Raw genomic sequence first — 17,859 nt, 5'->3', positions numbered from 1 at the left:
CCCCTCCCCTGGCAAGGGGAGGTGGTAGGCTCAGCTGATGTTTGGTGGGGGTGGGGGAATGGGGCCAGCGATGGGGGGGGGGTTGTCTGGGGTTGGTGTCCTAGCTCTGCCATCACAAAGCCAGACAGACTGGGTGGTGCCAATAACCGAAATGTATTTTCTCGTAGTCCTGAAGGCTGTAATCCTAAAAGGTGTCAGCAGGGACACCTTTTCAGTAGGGACTTCCCACTAAAGACTCTAGGGAAGAAATCTCTCTTGCCTCTTCCTGGCTTCTGGATGTTTCCAGCAGTCCTCAGTATCTCATGGCTCTCACAGCACAATTGCGGTCTGTAGATGAAATTCTAAACAGCCTTAGTAAATCAGAAATACAGAGCCAAATACAGAGTTAAAGCCTAAGAGATCAGAGCACTAGCGAAGTCCAAGACTACCTTTAGCTTACCAGTCACTGCCGTCTCTTCCCCTGAGAGAGAGACCTTCTCCTGCGTGACCTATCTTTTTATTGCCTTTCTGTTCTACCTTCTCATTGGCTCTAAACCCAACCACATGATTTCCTCGTCACTGCCTGTCTATGCAGACCTCCAGGTCTCTATGGTTGTTACTGGGATTAAAGGTTCCGGTCACGGCTTGGCTGTGTCCTTGACTACGCAGAGACTCTGCCTGCCATGTGATCAGATTAAGGGTGTGTGCCACCACCACCGGACTTCTGCTAAATGGCTTGCTTTTAGCTCTGATCCCCAGGCAACTTTATTTATTAACATACAAATAAAATCACATTTCAGCACAAATAAAATATCACCATAGCGGTTTGACCACCATTTTTCTTCTCTGTGGTGTCTGTTTCCTCTTAAACACTAGTTACTGAATTAAGGGCCTGCCACAATCTGGAATGACTTCTTTTCAACTGGTTACATCTGCAGAAGACCCTGCTTCCGGTTAAGGTCCTCTTGAGAGGTGTCAGGCGTTAGAACCAAACAGCATTATGTGGGACACACTTCAGCTCACATGGGCTTGTAATGCCCTCTAGGCAAGTGTTTGGGATGAAGCTAGGGATTGGTCTTAAGAACCTTCTCAAATTCATTCCAGCTCCAGTTTTACAATTTAAGGAAAACAATTGTAAAGCAAGTAGAAGGAGTTGAATCCATTCGGTGTCTCGGTCCGTGGTGTGATCTTAATGTCAGTGGTGGGAGGCGTCTTAGTTCATTTCCCCCTTTCTGTCTGGATAGTAATGCTTGAGTAAGAACACTACAGTCTTAACGAACAGGACCATTTCCGCCCAAGCCTGCATGCATCTGCAGCAGCAGCTCCCTGCCATAACTCAGGCAGCTGAGCTGATAGAGCAACCTCCACCCTAAGTGGGCCAGTTGCCATCTGAAAGAGGAGAGCACTCTGGTGGTTCCAGCATCTGCCAGCCACTGTACCACTTCTTCACCCACTGTGAAGGGGTGAACTGCAAGGGGGCAGAAGTCCAGCCTGCCATTAGGCCCAGAGGTGGCCAAATTCACTGCTGCCAGCCTCAGACGCCAGCTCTTCTTCTGTAGCCTGTCCATCATCTTGTCCATGGTGCAGGCGGGGGCCGGGGCTGCTTCAAGATGCCTGCTGCGGTGGAGGTGGGATTCCAGCGGCTTCAGTCTGTAAGGATGCCTTTGGTTTCCGTGAGAATGTCATCTGAAACCACGTCAATCCTATGTCATCTCATAGTTGGAAGTCCAGAGGCAGGAAAGATTCCAGATCCATTCCTGCTGGGGGCTCATCTCCATTTTTCTTGGCTCCACTCACCAGGACGTTTTGACCTTTCCTGGCTTCCTTTGTTGCCAAAAAGATGGCTTCCAGCAACAGCTGTGATGAGATATTTCCTCTCATTGGTGGAAAAGAAAAAGATCATTCAGAAAGAAAATTCCTTCAGAGGCTGGAGAGATGGCTCAGTGGTTAAGAGCACTGGCTGCTCTTGCAGAGGACTCGGTTTTACGTGAACCCACATGGCGGCTCACAACTGTAAGTCTAGTTCCAAGGAATCTGACACCTTCTTCTGACTGCTCTGGGCGCACACATGGCGCACAGACATGCATGTAGGCAGAACAAACATACACAGATGAAAAATAATAAAACATTATTTTAAGACTATTTATTTTAAACTTATTTTCTTCACTCTGCCTGAGACGGCAAGATGTAGCAGTCATCTAGGAATGCTGTCCATTCACAGCTGCCCTAGCCCGAGTTTCTGCTGAAAATGACTCAGAGCATTTGCCCTTGGTGGCTGGAGGGTGGGAGGTGAGTGGTCATCTTCCATGGAGACACAGGCTGGAATTATAGGCATATGTCAGCCACAGCTGCCATCACCAAGTACCACAGACCCGATGAGCTGAACAATGGAAAGTTCAGGGCTGAAGAAATAGCACTTCCTGCTCTTTCAGAAGACTGGAATTCAGTTCCTAGCACCCACATCAGGCAGCCCATGACTGCCTGTAACTCAACCTCCAGAGGATCTGATGACCTCTTGTGAATTTCACAGACACACACACACAAACACAAATCTTAAAAACTGAGCCGGTCATGGTAATGCACCTTTAATCCCAGTACTTGAGAGGCAGAGGAAAGTGGATTTCTGTGGGTTTGAGGTCAACCTGCTCTACATAGTGAGTTCCAGGTCAGCTAGGGCACACAGTGAGACCCTGTCTCATAAATAATAAAAGTAAAAGTAAAAATAAAAGTAGTAATAGTAATAATAATAATGATGATGATGATGATGATGATAAATAACCAGGAAGATATTCTTTTGTAGACCTGGAGTCTAGAAGTGTGAAATCAAGGTGTTGCCATGGGTGATTTCTTGTGAAGCCACTCTTTGGCTTATATTTGGCTGCCTACTCACTAGATCTGTATATCATCTCCCCTAAGGGTGTGTTCATGTCCTATCTCTTACATGGACAGCAGGTGTATTAGATTACGGCCCTCTCCAATGACTTAAGACCCTGCCTCTATTCTGGTGCACTGAGGATTAAGACATTAGCATACGGATTGGTGGAGGGGCAGGTAACACAGTTTAGCTCAGAACAAGGAAGGAAGATGCAATGAACCAAATATTTCTTTTCAGAATGTGGAAAAGGGAAATGAATACCGGATGAGCAGTCAACAGGATGGGCCCAGAATGTAGAGAAAGATTTGTTTAATGATAATTTCAAGTAGAGAAACATGCTTTGGGGTTTGGTTGGTTGGGTTGGTTTTTCTTGGAGATAAGGTCTCATTCCTTAGCCAAGGCTGACCTAGAACTCATTTTATAATCCAGGATGGCTTTGAACTCATGGCAATCCTGAGTCAACCTCCTAAATACTGGGATTACAGATGTGAACTACCACACATGCCCAGTTAAGTTTCATCAACTCACCCTTTTCCCCTCCAGTGTGGGCTTAAACCCTGGGCTTTCACATGTTAGACAGAACTCTGCTACTTAGCTACATCCTCAGTCCTAAAAAGTTCTTAAAAAGATAAGCAAGGATAAGGTGACCGAGAAAGCCTAGGAGGGTGGGCAGCACTGGCAAGGGTGGATGGGGAGGCTTTTCTGAGGAGACTCTGAGCCCCAGTCAAGTGGGGGGCTGAGGGAAGAAGCAGCAAAGACAAAGGCTTAGCAATAGGAAGGTGCTTGGCAGAATCAGGGGCTCATAAAGGGGCATTGTGAGCAATGGCGCCAATCTGGGGCCCAGGAGATCTGCAGGGCTGGGTGGGCTGTGGGATGTCCTGTATGCTGTGAATATATGTTGCTATGATTGATGGATAAATAAAATGCTGATTGGCCAGTAACAAGGCAGGAAGGACAGTGTAGGCGGGACAAGAGAGATGAGAATGCTGGGTGGAAGAAGGCTGAGTGAGAGAGACGTTGCCAGGCGCCATGATGAGAAGTAGATGTTAAGATACCAGTAAGCCATGAGCCATGTGGCAACTTATATATTAATAGAATGGGTTAATTTAAGACATAAGAACAGTTAGCAAGAAGCCTGCCACGGTCATACAGTTTATAAGTAATGTAAGTCTCTGTGTGTTTACTCTCTTAATCTCAGGGTCGTGGGTTTGAGCCCCATGTTGGGCACCATCTGTAGCTGAAGTTTTTTTTTTGTGTGTGTGTGTCCCAGCCTGTCAGCAGTCAGGACAAATCTCTCCCACTCGCATCCCCCAAGTAAACACACAGAGACTTATATTACTTATAAACTGTATGGCCATGGCAGGCTTCTTGCTATCTGTTTTTATATCTTAAATTAACCCATTTTTATTAATCTATAAGTTGCCACGTGGCTCATGGCTTACCAGTATCTTACATCATGCTTCTCCTCATGGCAGCTGGCAGCATCTCCTGACTCAGTCTTCTTCCACCCAGCATTCTCCTCTCTCCTTGTCCTGCCTACACTGTCCTTCCTGCCTGGCTACTGGCCAATCAGAATTTTATTTATCAATCAATCATAGCAACATATATTCACAGCATACAGGACATCCCACAGCAGCTGGGTCACTTATCAATGCAAGAATTTAGAGGTTCACTCCAATATCCTGCTGCCTCAGGGAAAACACAGCAATCCCATTTGAAGACGAGGTCTGTGGAACAACTCAGTGGCCAAGTAACTTTGCACAGCTATATATTTTCCACAAGTAGAAAGACATGAAGGCAAGCTATTTATTATACAAGTGTACTGGCTGTGAGTTCTGGTATACGGTAGAGCCCACTTTCTCCAAACAGGGTCTCTGAGAAGATTCCTTGAGATAAAGAACTAGACAGCTAACACCTTATCTTTCATTAGGAGAGGGTCGGACTCATCAGCCCAAACCCACTTGGCATCAATCAGACTCTCTTGTTTGTGAGTCAACTCCAATTCCCACGACTCTGCTAATGCTGGCTTTTGTTGGAAATCCTTGTATCAGAAGGATGTGGCCTGTGTTTCTCATCAAATTTACTCTAAAGAGAATCATTTCAAGTGCCAACTTCTCCATGAACTGTCTGTGACCCTTCCAGGAAATGTCCCTTCTGCTGGAAACTTGAGTCATGGTGTCAGAAGTCCAATTACTCCAAGGCCACCATGCTCTCTGAGTGGGCTAATCACATGGAGTCTCCAAGGGCAGGCATCCCAACTGTTGGTCCATCTTTGACTTAACAGAACCCAAGCCAACTACAAGAGTGACCAAATAACCCTTAGGTAACCAGAGCCTCAGGCATGGAGTCTTCCCAGCTCAGAAAGTATTATGGCTGGTGGACACTGTAATGCTGTAGCTCCAGGCTTCTTCAACCAGGTGATGACCACATACGGAGTCATATAACTAAAGGGAGGCGTTGCAAAATATTTGACAACAGTGAAAGGTTTCTGAGATGGTAATGAACAAAAATTAATTCAGAAGCAAGCATGTAATGAATCTGAGGTGTTTCTGGCAGGGCTCACCTGGGTTGCATCACACATCAGTGTAGCCTTGGTTTGAAACACACAACAGGTATGCACACAGAGTCACACCACAAAACACCATTGGATGATATCTGAAACACCATGGTACCAAGTTGAGACCATTGTATGTTGTGAATTGCAGTTATTTTACAATCTGTTCTGCCCTAATGGAAATGTAATGATTTAATTATGGAAATGAAGTCTTTTAATATTATCCTACTCTGATTTCTTAGCATAAATGTACAAACTTAGTATATCTTTGGATTGAATGGTGTTAGAATGCTCGATGCGATCCTTTTTATCTTTCCCCCTTTTTATTTTCTATGTGTGCATTGTATATATCTGTGAACATATCTTTGCATGTGTGTGGCCGTAGATATGTGTGGGTGCCCACATATGTGCACATGGAGAGGTCCAAGATGGATGTTGGGAATCATCCTTAATTGACCTTCCACCTTCCTTTTTGAGACCCAGAGATCGCAAATATGAGTAACTGTCCTACTGAGCTTTATTCATCAACTCCACATGACCTAGAATCAACTGAAGGACTGCCCCCATCAGACTGGCCTGTGAGCACATCTGTGTGGGATTGTCTCTGGAGCTGTAATCCCAGACACCATGGATGTGTGATCCAACTGTCACCACACATGATGCGTGTCTGCAGCATGCAGGTTGCATGGATGATATGCAGTATTTATATATAACGTATACACATTTGTTGTATGCTCACAGCCCTCCTTTATTGTTTCAATTTTACTTATTTATAGAAAGCTCTGTTAAGTTTACTGGAATAGTCAAGACTGTAGCAGGTTTAGGGAAAAGTAATATTTCCTGACTTTTCGTTTGTTTGTTTTTTTAACTTTATGTGCAGTGGTGTTTGGCCTGCATGTACGTCTGTGTGAGGGCATTGGGTCTCCTGGAACTGGGGTTACAGACAATTGTGAACTGCCTTATAGGTGCCGGGAATTGAACCTGGGTCCTCCGGAAGAACAGCCAGTGCTCTTAACAGCTGAGCCATCTCTCCAGTCCCCTCTGACTCTTGTTTTATTGGTTTTTTGTTTGTTTGTTTGTTTGTTTTTGAGGCAGGGTCTCATACGTAGTCCAGGCTAGCCTAGCACTCACGTAAGCCAGGCTGGCCTTGAACTTCTCCTGCCTCAGCCTCCTATGAGCTGAAATTAAAGGTGTGAGCCACCACACCTGGGTTGTTGTTATTTTTGCAGTTCATGCTCCTCTTTGATCACATGCTTTTCTTGTCTTCACATACATTGTAATCCCCTCCTCTAAATATAAGCTTCAGTAGATCGGGATCTAGTGATCTTTTCATCATCGTATCTTCAGTAACCAGAGCAGGGACCAGTCCTCAGTAGATATGCAGGCTGTCTCTGCAATTTCTAGATGATTGATGACATGGAGAAACGCTCACATGAACAAGGCCAGAGTCTGGAGGGTTCATCCTTCCAGCTCTGTAGTGAGGGCTTGGCAAAGCTGGGACAGTGGCTGATGGAAAGAAAGTGACGCATCCCAGTCTGACCTCAGACTATAAACCTGTCAGGTTGACTGTGACCCTGGGATGGCATGTTGGGGTTTGGCATATTTTCCTTTTTGTTTGCTACTGTTGGACATGTTACAATTTAAAAATAAAGTGATTTTAAAAATATCATCCAAAATCCTACTTAACTTTCCATTGCTCAACAGCTCATGATCTCCTGGCTGGCTGCTCCCGTCTTCCTGGTGGCTGCTGACTGCTACTCGGAGGTCCAACGCAGACAGTTGGACGGTGGATCAGCCCTGCACTGGGGCCTGCCCTTCCTTCCACAGTAGGGTCTGCTCAGTGAGCAGGCGTGAGAATGGTGTTGCTGGGACCCGCCTTAGTTAGGAACAGGGCCTTGCATACATTGCCTTTTGGGGGTTAGAAGGTTGCCTATGTCTTGTGGAGGAAATATTGGCTTCTAAGACATGAAGGCAAAAATATTAAAAACAACACACACTGATGTAACATTTTCAGTGTCAAGGGGCTGAAAATGGCCTAGCTGTCATCACCAAATAACTAGATGAATAAACTGTGGTAAATTCTCAAAGTAGAGGATTGATAAGGGATATGGCTGTGAGGAGTAATAGCCAATGTTATTAATAATAATAATAATAATAATAATAACAATAATAAAAGGTCAAAGGAAGCATTGAATATTATGCTATCATCTATCATTAATTTATATTATTTTACTTTTATTTTTATTTATATTAATAATAATATATTTGTATTGTTTTGTGTGTGTGTGTGTGTGTGTGTGTGTGTGTGTGTTTTGTGCTTATTTATATATCTGTACACCACAGAAAAGGGTGTTGGATCTCCTGGAACTGTAGTTACAGATAGTTGTGAGCCACTGTGTGGGTGGTGCTGGGAATCTAATCTGGGTCCTCTGCAAGAGCAGCCAGTACTCAAAATTATGTAGCCATTTCTCCAGCCCCATTATATTAAGTAAAAAGATAAAGAAGGAAAATTGGCTATTGAGAGGGAGGAAATATGAGGGGTTGGAGATGAAGCCTCATCGGGTACTGGGCACACACAGGTGGCACACAGATATACACGCAGGGTAACACCCACACACATTAAGTGAAATTAAATGAAAGAAATCACAAGCAGTGGCTAAGACTGCCAGAGCCAACGAGATGGTTCAGTGGAAAACATGCTTGCTGCCAGGATCGGTCGCCTCAGGTGAGCCCTGGAAGCACTACTGTAGGAGGACCAAACAGACTCTCACCTCCACAGGTGTGGCACGCACCACCCCCTCACAAACAAATAAATAGTGAAAAATAATCAAAAATTTTAGCAAAATGAAATGCAACTATTCGGATTGTAGTTTGAGCCAGAGCTGTAAAGAATATTTTAAGTGATTTGAAAAAGCAAACCAACTGTACAACACTCTGCTTGATGACAACAAACTTGAGGATAAAAAAAAAAAAAAAAACAAAACACAAAAGAATTATTGTTACCAGCACTATTGATGATGTTTTTCTGGGAGATGTTTTCCAAGATGTAAAATTATTATTGTTGTGTTTTGAGACAGGGTCTCACTGTGTCTCTGGCTGGCCTGGAACTGCAATAGGGTTCTAGGAACCGAACCCAGGTCCTCTGCAAAAGAAACAAGTGTTTCAAAAAACCAAAAAAAAAAAAAAAAAGATGCCGGGCGGTGGTGGCGCACGCCTTTAATCCCAGCACTCAGGAGGTAGAGGCAGGTGGATCTCTGTAAGTTCAAGGCCAGCCTGGTCTACAGGGCAGATTCCAGGACAGGCTCCAAAGCTACACAGAAAAACCCTGTCTCAAAAAAAAAAAAAAAAAATTCCTAACTGCTGAGCCATCTCTCCAGCCCCAATAAAATAAATTTAAAAAGAAAGCAACAGATACTATGTGCCTTCCACTTGAGGTACCAGCCAATACTGATAAAGAATTCTTCATAATAAAGACAATGCAAATTTCATGAACTATCTGAACAGAACCACAGGTATATATGAAAGAGAGAGGACAGAGGATCACATTTACAGGTTCTATAGAAAAGCCCTCAGGAAAACCCAGAGTTCGAGAAATTCTACAAGAATAAACAATCCAATCAGGTGGTGATGGCACAGACCTTAAATCCCAGCACTTGGGAGGCAGAGACAGGCAGATCTCTGAGTCTGAGGCCAGCCTGGGCTACAGAGCAAGTTCCAGGACAGCCAGGGATACATAGTCAGAATCTGTCCCTAAAATACCCCAAAACCAAGAGAAAGAAAGAAAGAGGGGGGGAGAGGGAGGGAGAGAGGGAGGTTGGGAGGGAGGGGGGAGGGAGGGAGGGAGGGAGGGAGGGAGGGAGGGAGGAAAGAAGGAAGGAAGGGAGGGAGGAAAGAAGGAAGGAAGGAAGGAAAAGAATAAGCAATCCAATATTCTACTCTCTAACAAACCTCCATGTCATCTGATATATGCTGAAATGTGAGGATTCCCTGCTACATGTTAAAGTTTATCAATAAATTATACCACATGGACCTAATTCAAGCAAAGAAAAAACCCAAGTCAATCAGAGAAATTTAAACAATGACTGAGTGGCTGGAGGTACTGATGAACCATTGTTAAATTTCTGTTTTTTAATTATATTATTTACTTGTTTATTTATTTGCAATGAATATGGATGTGAGTGGACACAGCACAATGGAGGGATCGCAGGACAGCTTGTGAGAGTTGATTCTCTTCTTCCGCCATGTAGGTCCTGGGGATTGAAGACAGGCTGTCAGTCTCCGTAGCTAACACCTTTTCCTGCTGAGCCATCCTGTGAGCCCTGTTGTTGAACTTCTAGATAACATTGAATGTGGATAATGTTGGGGTCAGGCTGTAGAGGATGAAATACAGATGGAATGATATCACGTTTAGAGCCTCCTTCAAAGTCATCATGTGGAGGAGGAGGAGGAGAAGGAGGAGGAGGTGATTGGCAGGCGCTGATGGTTGGAGCTGATGATGACACATAGAGTTCCTTATGCTCTTCTAGTTTGTGCATTTTCAGTCCTTGGATCCGTTATTACCCAGAGAAACATGTAAACTAATACACATTGACAGCCAGTCACACCGACTTAACACAGACTGCAGCCTTAAGAAGACCCAGAAGCAGATCTCTCAAAGTAACAAGAGCTTTGCTGCAGTTTGGATCCAGAATGGCTCCCCGAAATCCCATGTGTTTGGAAGTATCGGGGAGTGGGAGGGCCTAAGGGGAGGGCATGCTATTGAAATAGATTATGAGACAAGGTCTTCTGCTGTCTTTACCCCCAACCATGAGGTGAACATGCTCTGCCTCCTGCCATCGTCATGGCCCCCAAAACAAGAGAGCCAGTGGATCTGAGAGCAAAAATAAACCTTTTCTCTTCGTGAGTGGATTGTCACGCTACTTAGTTACAGTAATGGAAAGCTGACTGACAGGAGAGAAGAGGAGGAAGGTCCTAAGTATAACCCACACGACGATGGAGTCTGAGGCAGGCAGGCAGGCACTAAGTGAGAAGCGCTTTGCCGATAACACATCTCGGTGGAGAAAAGTACCACTTAGCACATGGCCTGTTGGACACCAGAGTCGCCACCATAAACCATCACACTACCATGTAGAGACACAAGACTCTGGATAATGTTTTAATGAGTCACATAAGGACCTGGAAAAGCATCGTCAGGCCCTTGTCTTGTCATTAGAGACCGCTGCTGAAGCCATGGGACGAGTCTCCATCTTTGTCTCACAGAAGAGCCAGGGACAAGCTCTCCTAGGAGCTGCATACTAGACTTACCACTAAACTAGGGGCACCTAGTTCAGCTTCCTAGCTGAACAAACACGAAGATTTAGATGGGAAATGGGGAGCTGGCGTTCTTCCTTCTGTTTCTGCTTGATACAGGGTCTTGTGTAGTTCAGGCCTGTCTCAAACTGGCTATGTAGCCAAGATATGCAGAGCCAGTAAATGAACTTGGGGCCTCGTGCATGCTAGACAAGAACCTTCCCAACTGAGCCCCCCTCTACTCCTCTTCCTGCCTTGTTTTGTTTGAGACATAGTCCCACTATGTCATCCAGGCTGCCCTCAAACTCACGATCCGCCTGTCTTAGCCTCTAGAAATATTTTTTAAATAAAATGTATATAAGGCAATATTACCAGTAGATCAATGTGTATTTGGACATGGGAAAATCCTCTCAACCCATCTAGTTTTAAATTTTTAATTGGAATGGTTCCCCACCCCACCCACTTCTCAGTGCTGCACAGAGTTTTCTGGAAACTTCTCAGGGCTTCATTCATCTGGAAGGCATCACCTCTTGGTTCTTCTAGCAGCAGCAGCAGAAGAAAGCCATGAAATGAAAGATAATTGGGGTGTTCTAAACATTCCGTGGCCAGATGCCGTTCTTACCAGTCTCCCATGTGACCAACCCATACTGATGGAGATTGCCAACTAAAGGTGCAATCTTAAACATTGCCTCTCTTACTCTCTTGTCCCTCTATGTCCAAGCTGGGCAGGAAGAGAGCTATTCCTTCCTAGAAGGCACTCTCCAGCTCAGGGAGAAGTCAGATGGGCAGACAGGAGCAGGCTCTATTTCCACAGCCATAATACTGGGTCATGTTTTTGAGACATGTTTTCTGTAAAGTGAAGAAACTCTGGCAGAATCCATGATTTAATGTTGACTCCTTGATCTAGAAGGATCCACTTGGGGTTACCAGGCTCTCTCTCCTATTGGCCCCTGAGAAGAAGGCTCACAGGGGTATTAGACCATTAACAGAGCGAGAACATATTCAGTCAGAACAAGCTTGGCAACCTCAACGCAGAACAGTTGGCCATTGTCTCAGACACGCACCAGGAGCTCCTCCCCCACCTCAGCTCATTTCAAACTCACACATTCACACAGCATTCTGAGATTCTGTTCTGTCTCCAAAGTGGGTAACTACAGTGGTGCTTAAAGCAGAGAAAAAAAAGGTGTGATGGTGGTACAGCGTTTGTTTTCTGGCTTCCCTGTGCCAGCCCGTGAGACAGAGCACAGTACATTGCTCTAAAAGTCTGGGTGAACAGGCCAAGTGGATGGGAACATGACAGAGAGGAGAAATGACCATTGCAGCTCTTGCCTACAGTTGTGTCCTTGGGAAAGAGAAATCAGCCCAGATCTCAAATCTCAGTCCCCCGACTGCCATGGCATCCTTAGAAGTCATAGCGAGACACAAAGATGGTGACCTTGGATACATGGTTGGCCTGGAAGGAGCGTTCCAGGTACTCTGACATGTCAACATCTACCTCCAGAGTCTGAGGCCCCTCCAGGGTCTGTGTAAGGATGAGTTCCCCTGTCTGTCGGTCTGAGCGCTGCATTACGAAGTGGCCACGGCTGTTCCCACCCACAATTCCAAAGCGCAGGCTGTTGGGCCCAGGATGGCCAGGAACTGAGGCTGTGGCCATGCGGAAGAGCGTGATGGGTGTCTTCAGGTTGGAAGGTAGAGAGAGGTAATGGAAGGAGATGGTCTTCGGCAGGTGGCGACATGGCCTGCTATCCATGGGACAGGGGCTTCGCTCACACTGGCTGGAGCAGAGGTAAAATGGAGACAGTTAGGATTGGGAAAACTCAAGAGGGGCTGCCCCATCTGCCCTTCTGAAGAGGCCACACTCCTGTAGACTCTAGTATCTCTTTTGAAGAACAAATTGTCTGTGCTTCATGTGAGTTGGTAATTACAGGGGAAATGGACGCTCAGAGAAGCTTCTCTGTCTTTCATATTTCCTGTGTATGATGAAATTATCTGCCTCCCCCCACCCCCATTAACTGCATGCCCAGCCATGGGCAGCCCTGGATCTACTCACAAGGGAGATGTCTTCACGTAGCTTACGTTGCCGCTGCCCTCGGGGCACTCGGGGCTGACACATTGGAAACTTCCTCCAGTATTGATGCATGTGGTCCCTTGGGGGCACATGGGCTGTGGACCCACACACTCATCAACATCTATATTTCAGGAGACACAATGAAGGCTGTGAATCTATCTTCCTGACTTTCCTGCATCATACAGCCACTTGAAACCCCCACAGGCGACGGGATGGGAGACTCCACAAAGGGTAAATTTTCCAAATACCCAACAATTACTCTGTGTGTGTCGGGGGCAGCACACATTCATGTGAGTGTGCCTGTGTGCGGAGACCAGAGGTTGACAGTTTGGGAATTTTCCTCAATCACTTCTCCACATTATTTTTTGAACAGGGTCTCTCACTGAACTTGGAGCTCACTGGTTCCACTAGGCTGGCTGACTCGTGAGTGCCAGGGATCCATCCCCTTGCAGCAAGAACCTTATCAGGCATTCTGTTTTCTTTCAACATCTGGAATGGAGGTCCTTCAGAAGCGCTCTAGGACTGTGGTGGTGAATTTCCCTGGGTGGGGAGAGGGATGCTGTCTTCCTGTCCTGGGCTGTGACAAGTGATAGGAGTCCCTGCCGACACCGAATGAGTGATACCAGTCACCTGCTGCCTCCTCAGTCCCAGGCGCTTTTGAGTCTCCGTATTACCCATGGTTGTCCTCACACTCAGACTCAACCCTTTAGGAATGTCTGCCTCCTTAACCACATCCGATACCGAAAGCAGACATCTCGACTCTGTTATTTTTTATAAGAGTTCTCTGTGCTCTTTACAAACATCCCGTGAATTTACCCAGCTAGAGGCTGTCCCTTCCCAAGTCCTACGTGGGCCCATGTGAGTGCTGTGAGATGGATGATGGAGTGGATGGATGGATGGTGGATTGATGGATGGTGAATGAATGGGTGGGCAGGTGAATGGGTAGGTGGATGCGCACAAGTATGGATGGGTAGATGTAAGAATGGCTATCTGGACATCTCCTATTCTAGTTCCCAGCTGCCCACTCCTCTGCGGCTTACACTGGAGTCCAACAAGATGTCACCAGAGAGCTACCTCTCTCTTTATATTCCAAGTCAGCTTGTGGCTTAGCGTCCTGCCTTTCTCTTTGCCTTCTCCTCCATAGTTCAGAGCCATTTTCTGACACCCACTGGGTGCCCTTCAGTGTCCTTAGTCCATGGGGGAGTCAGGCCTGGACATCCTCCCAATGTGAGCCTGAAGCAGCTGCCTTCTCCCCAGAGGTCCCCTGCAGCCCCAACTCCTAATCAAGATGAGCAAGAGGAGACTCTCCTTTGCCTTCAGGCCTGAATTGTATACAGCAGTCCCAACTTATACATGGTTTGACTTACTTGTGGCCAACTGTATGTAGTTTGAAAATATTAAATAAAAATTTCTAGAAACAAGCAGTTCATTAGCTTTTAATAAATTTTATTATAGTATATTATAGTTATTTATCTCGCTATTCGTTGTTGTTAATATTTGCTCTGCCTAATTTATAAATTAAACTTCATAACACTAGGTATTTACTGTAGGACAGTAACATCATACATGTAGGGTTGACACTATTCTGAATTTGGGTATTGACCCATGGATGGGTGGGGGCTACTATATTCTGATTGTGCTAATATGAAGAACTGATGTGTCTCGGTTTCTTAATCTCTGTGTTTGTCTTCAGAGGAGGTATGGTAACAGGAGGCCTCCTATTGGGTTGCCCAGACTCCACTAGATTTTCTGGTGTCCACCATGGTGCCTGCAGCTTTCAGCCTCTCCTTTCTACCCCCTATTCTCACTTTACCTGCAGACATTCCTTGCTGATGAAGGTGCTTATTTGCACCATAAACAGAAATCTCAGCCCTATCATCCTTGGGGACAGGGTGGCACTTAAGTAGAACCTGAGCCAGGTGTTTGCATTTACAACCCACCCTCTAATCTATTTCCCTGTCCCTGGGAGACTGACTGGCCCGGCCCGTCTGCCTAGGCTTCCAGGCCGTCTGATTCCCAGGTCTTCTGGTGTGTAGTGGAGTTTGGCGAATGGAGGCCTGAGCAGCTGTCGGTCTCTGTTTTCAGCCTGGGCTCAGTTCTGGTGGCCGATGAATACTTCCAGCCACAGTTGTCATCAGGCTCTTATGAGCCCTGTTCCTCGCTCCTGCCTGTCATCGGTGGCTCTGTCTGTTGTCCTCAGCTAGCCACCACACATGGCCAGGGCTGTCCAGCCTGGCGAAGCTGAGATACAGCACCTGTAGTCACAGGACACTAGCATGTGGACACACAGGGCCATGAAGCCTCCGAGGTCCCTTCAGGTTCCAATACAGTGGACTCTGGCTGGCTTCTTGGCCTTTGGGTTCAGGTCTGGATGAAGGCAGTGCTGAATAAGAGGAAGTGACCTTACCTAGAAATGTCACTCACATGAGGTCAGAAGAGGCTGGATGGTTCAACTGCTGATTTGTGTAGAACGGATAGGCTGATTTTTGAGAGTTCTTTTGAATTTCTTTTCCAAGATTGAATGTGTGCCCAGATCATTGATTCTCTTAGCCTAATCACTCCTGAATGGGACTCAGGGATGAGAGCAGGGGTCATCACAGCAGCGGGTGACCAGGTGTGGAGGGTGACCTCGAGCCTCGTGGTCACCGCGTCTCACTCACCCTCACAGCTCTTCCCATCAGCCAGGATCCGGTATCCGCTGGGGCAGGTACAGCGGTAGGAGCCAGGGGTGTTCACACAGGCGTGCATGCAGAGCCGGGGGCGTCCTTCCTGCCCGTAGATCTCACACTCATTCACATCTGGGGACGAAAGTGCCCTTGATTCCAAGTGTCGCGGGATAAAGGGACAAGCTGTATACCTGCAGAGGAGCATCTGGGATGTCCGCCCCCCCCCCCCGCCCCCAAGGGCCAAGAGGGCTGAAGGGAGGAGTGGAAGATGCTGATGTGGGGGACTTCGGCGGGGGGGGGGGGGGGGAGGGGTCCTCAGTCTAACCTGGGAAACTCTACAAAGCCTAGCTAGTCAAGTACCACGGTCGGGGAGGAGAACCAGACTCAGACACCCATCTCGGCTCTCCTCATCTCCAGCAATGGGGATGCGGAGTAAGGGAGCCCTGCGGCCTGTGTGGCGAGGCAGGCCCGTAACCCCAGTGTTTGGGAGGCTGAGGCACCGATCTCCGTCGGAGGCCAGCCTGGGCTGTATAGTAAGACTCCGCTTTAGAAGCGGGTGGGGAGTGTTATTTCCGATGCTGTGAAATGAGCATCAGCTGGCCAGATCTCAGGGTGGAGCCGCTCTAGAGTCCGCTAAACTGAGAGGAGGTGGCTAGGGAGGGAGTCTCAGTGTGTGCCCACATCCCTGGCTCTGTCTGCCATAAGTGTTCCCAGCAACTCCCTTGCCACGCTGCCAGGGGGCAGGGAGGAGGTTGTGGTCACGACTGGGCACAGTAGTTCCGGGCTATCACCCCAGGCTGCTTTCCTCCTCCCCTTGCCGCTGTGTTACAGAAGATGACCTTGAACTTCTGGTCCTCCTGCCTCCATGTCCCAAGGGTTGAGATTACAGGCCTGTCACTCCAAATTTAAGTGGTGATGAGAATGGACGAAGGGCCTCGTGCGTGCTAGGCAAGCACTCTAGAGACTGAATGCATATCCTTAGCACTCCATCTGCTGTCTACACTGTCTCAGAGAAGGCCCCAATGCACCCTACTGGAGGCCAGATAAGAGGGGTACGCAGGGAGGAGAACCAAGAAGGGCGTGCGGTCTCCAGAATCGCCCGAAAGTCTACCCTTTAATTTCATTCTTCGTGGCAAATCGCAGGTATTTCTGAGATCACGCCCAGGAAGGCCCTCGCCGCACCCCGCACTCCGCCCCAGGGCTGCAGATGGGACCCTGGGTTCCCAGGCTCACGTCCCCGCCTCTTCTCCCGCGATCCCCGTTCCCCCGCGGAGCCGGAGCCTACCCTGGCAGACGCTGTCGCTGCCCGCGGTGCGGCTCAAGTGGAATCCCGCCTCGCAGCTGCAGTGCTGCTCCTGCTCCACTTGCGCGCAGCGCGGCGCGCGGCTGAAGGCGGGGTCGCCGGCCACGCCGCCCTCGGGGGCCGCTGCGGGAAGAAGACACGCTCAGTGCCCGACCACACACACACACACACACACACACACACACACACACACACACACACACACACACACACACCCGGCACCTGCCGTGCGCCCGGCTGAAGGCGGCGTCGCCGGCCACGCCGCCCTCGGGGGCCGCTGCGGGAAGAAGACACGCTCAGTGCCCGACCACACACACACACACACACACACACACACACACACACACACACACACACACACACACACACACACACACACACACACACACACACACACACACACACACACACACACACCCGGCACCTGCCGTGCGCCCGGCTGAAGGCGGCGTCGCCGGCCACGCCGCCCTCGGGGGCCGCTGCGGGAAGAAGACACGCTCAGCGCCCGACCACCCCGCCCCCGGCACCTGCCGTGCGCCCCGGGGCTGGCGAGACCCTGTCTCCTGTGCATACTGTACGGCAGGAAAGGAATGACAGGTGGTTGAACCTAAACTACTGTGAGCCTGAGAGGAAGGACCCGGACCCGTGAAGGAGCGATATAACAGCGGGACATGTGCAGTGTGAAGTTCGAGATTCATTTTGAGAAATTTGTTTGTTTGTTTCGAGGCAGGGTTTCTCCGTGTAGTTTTGGTGCCTCTCCTGGATCTCGCTCTGTAGACCAGGCTGGCCTCGAACTTACAGAGATCCGCCTGGCTCTGCCTTTCGAGTGCTGGGATTAAAGGTGTGAGCCACCGATGCCGGGCTCATTTTGAGAATCTTGTACAACGTCCACGATGCAGTGACCACTAGAATTTAAAATCTTGAGCCTCCACTTTTTCTGTCGTGTGTGTGTGTGTGTGTGTGTGTGTGTGTGTGTGTGTGTGTGTGTGTTTACACAGCTTGCGGCTTCTTTTATGTGTTCAAGGGTAGTTTTATTATTACAGTTTTTGCATCTTTCCAAGAACAGAAGATAGTTTTCTAACCACAATAAAAATAAGGTAAATGGGATAAAAACAAAACAAACAA

General features: G+C 47.8%; 1 protein-coding gene across 1 annotated transcript in view; it reads right to left on the bottom strand.

Annotated features, from left to right (window-relative positions):
• Window positions 1–9,514: 9,514 nt before the first annotated feature.
• Fbln7 (fibulin 7) overlaps window positions 9,515–17,859 on the bottom strand; it is a 40,764-nt gene continuing 32,419 nt past the window's right edge. Inside the window, exons 5-8 of the mRNA XM_042276210.2 lie at window positions 16,717–16,857; window positions 15,426–15,563; window positions 12,748–12,886; window positions 9,515–12,472 (exon numbers count right to left, since the gene is read on the bottom strand). Coding sequence (XP_042132144.2) covers window positions 12,100–12,472; window positions 12,748–12,886; window positions 15,426–15,563; window positions 16,717–16,857 — 791 coding nt within the window. The 3' untranslated portion in view covers window positions 9,515–12,099. The remainder of the gene's footprint in view (window positions 12,473–12,747; window positions 12,887–15,425; window positions 15,564–16,716; window positions 16,858–17,859) is intronic.

Source organism: Peromyscus maniculatus, chromosome 4 (assembly GCF_049852395.1).
Source record: "Peromyscus maniculatus bairdii isolate BWxNUB_F1_BW_parent chromosome 4, HU_Pman_BW_mat_3.1, whole genome shotgun sequence".
In the NCBI taxonomy this organism is placed as follows: domain Eukaryota; kingdom Metazoa; phylum Chordata; class Mammalia; order Rodentia; family Cricetidae; genus Peromyscus; species Peromyscus maniculatus.
The sequence above is the reverse complement of the archived record's forward strand: the minus strand, read 5'-3'. Positions and strand labels throughout refer to the sequence as shown.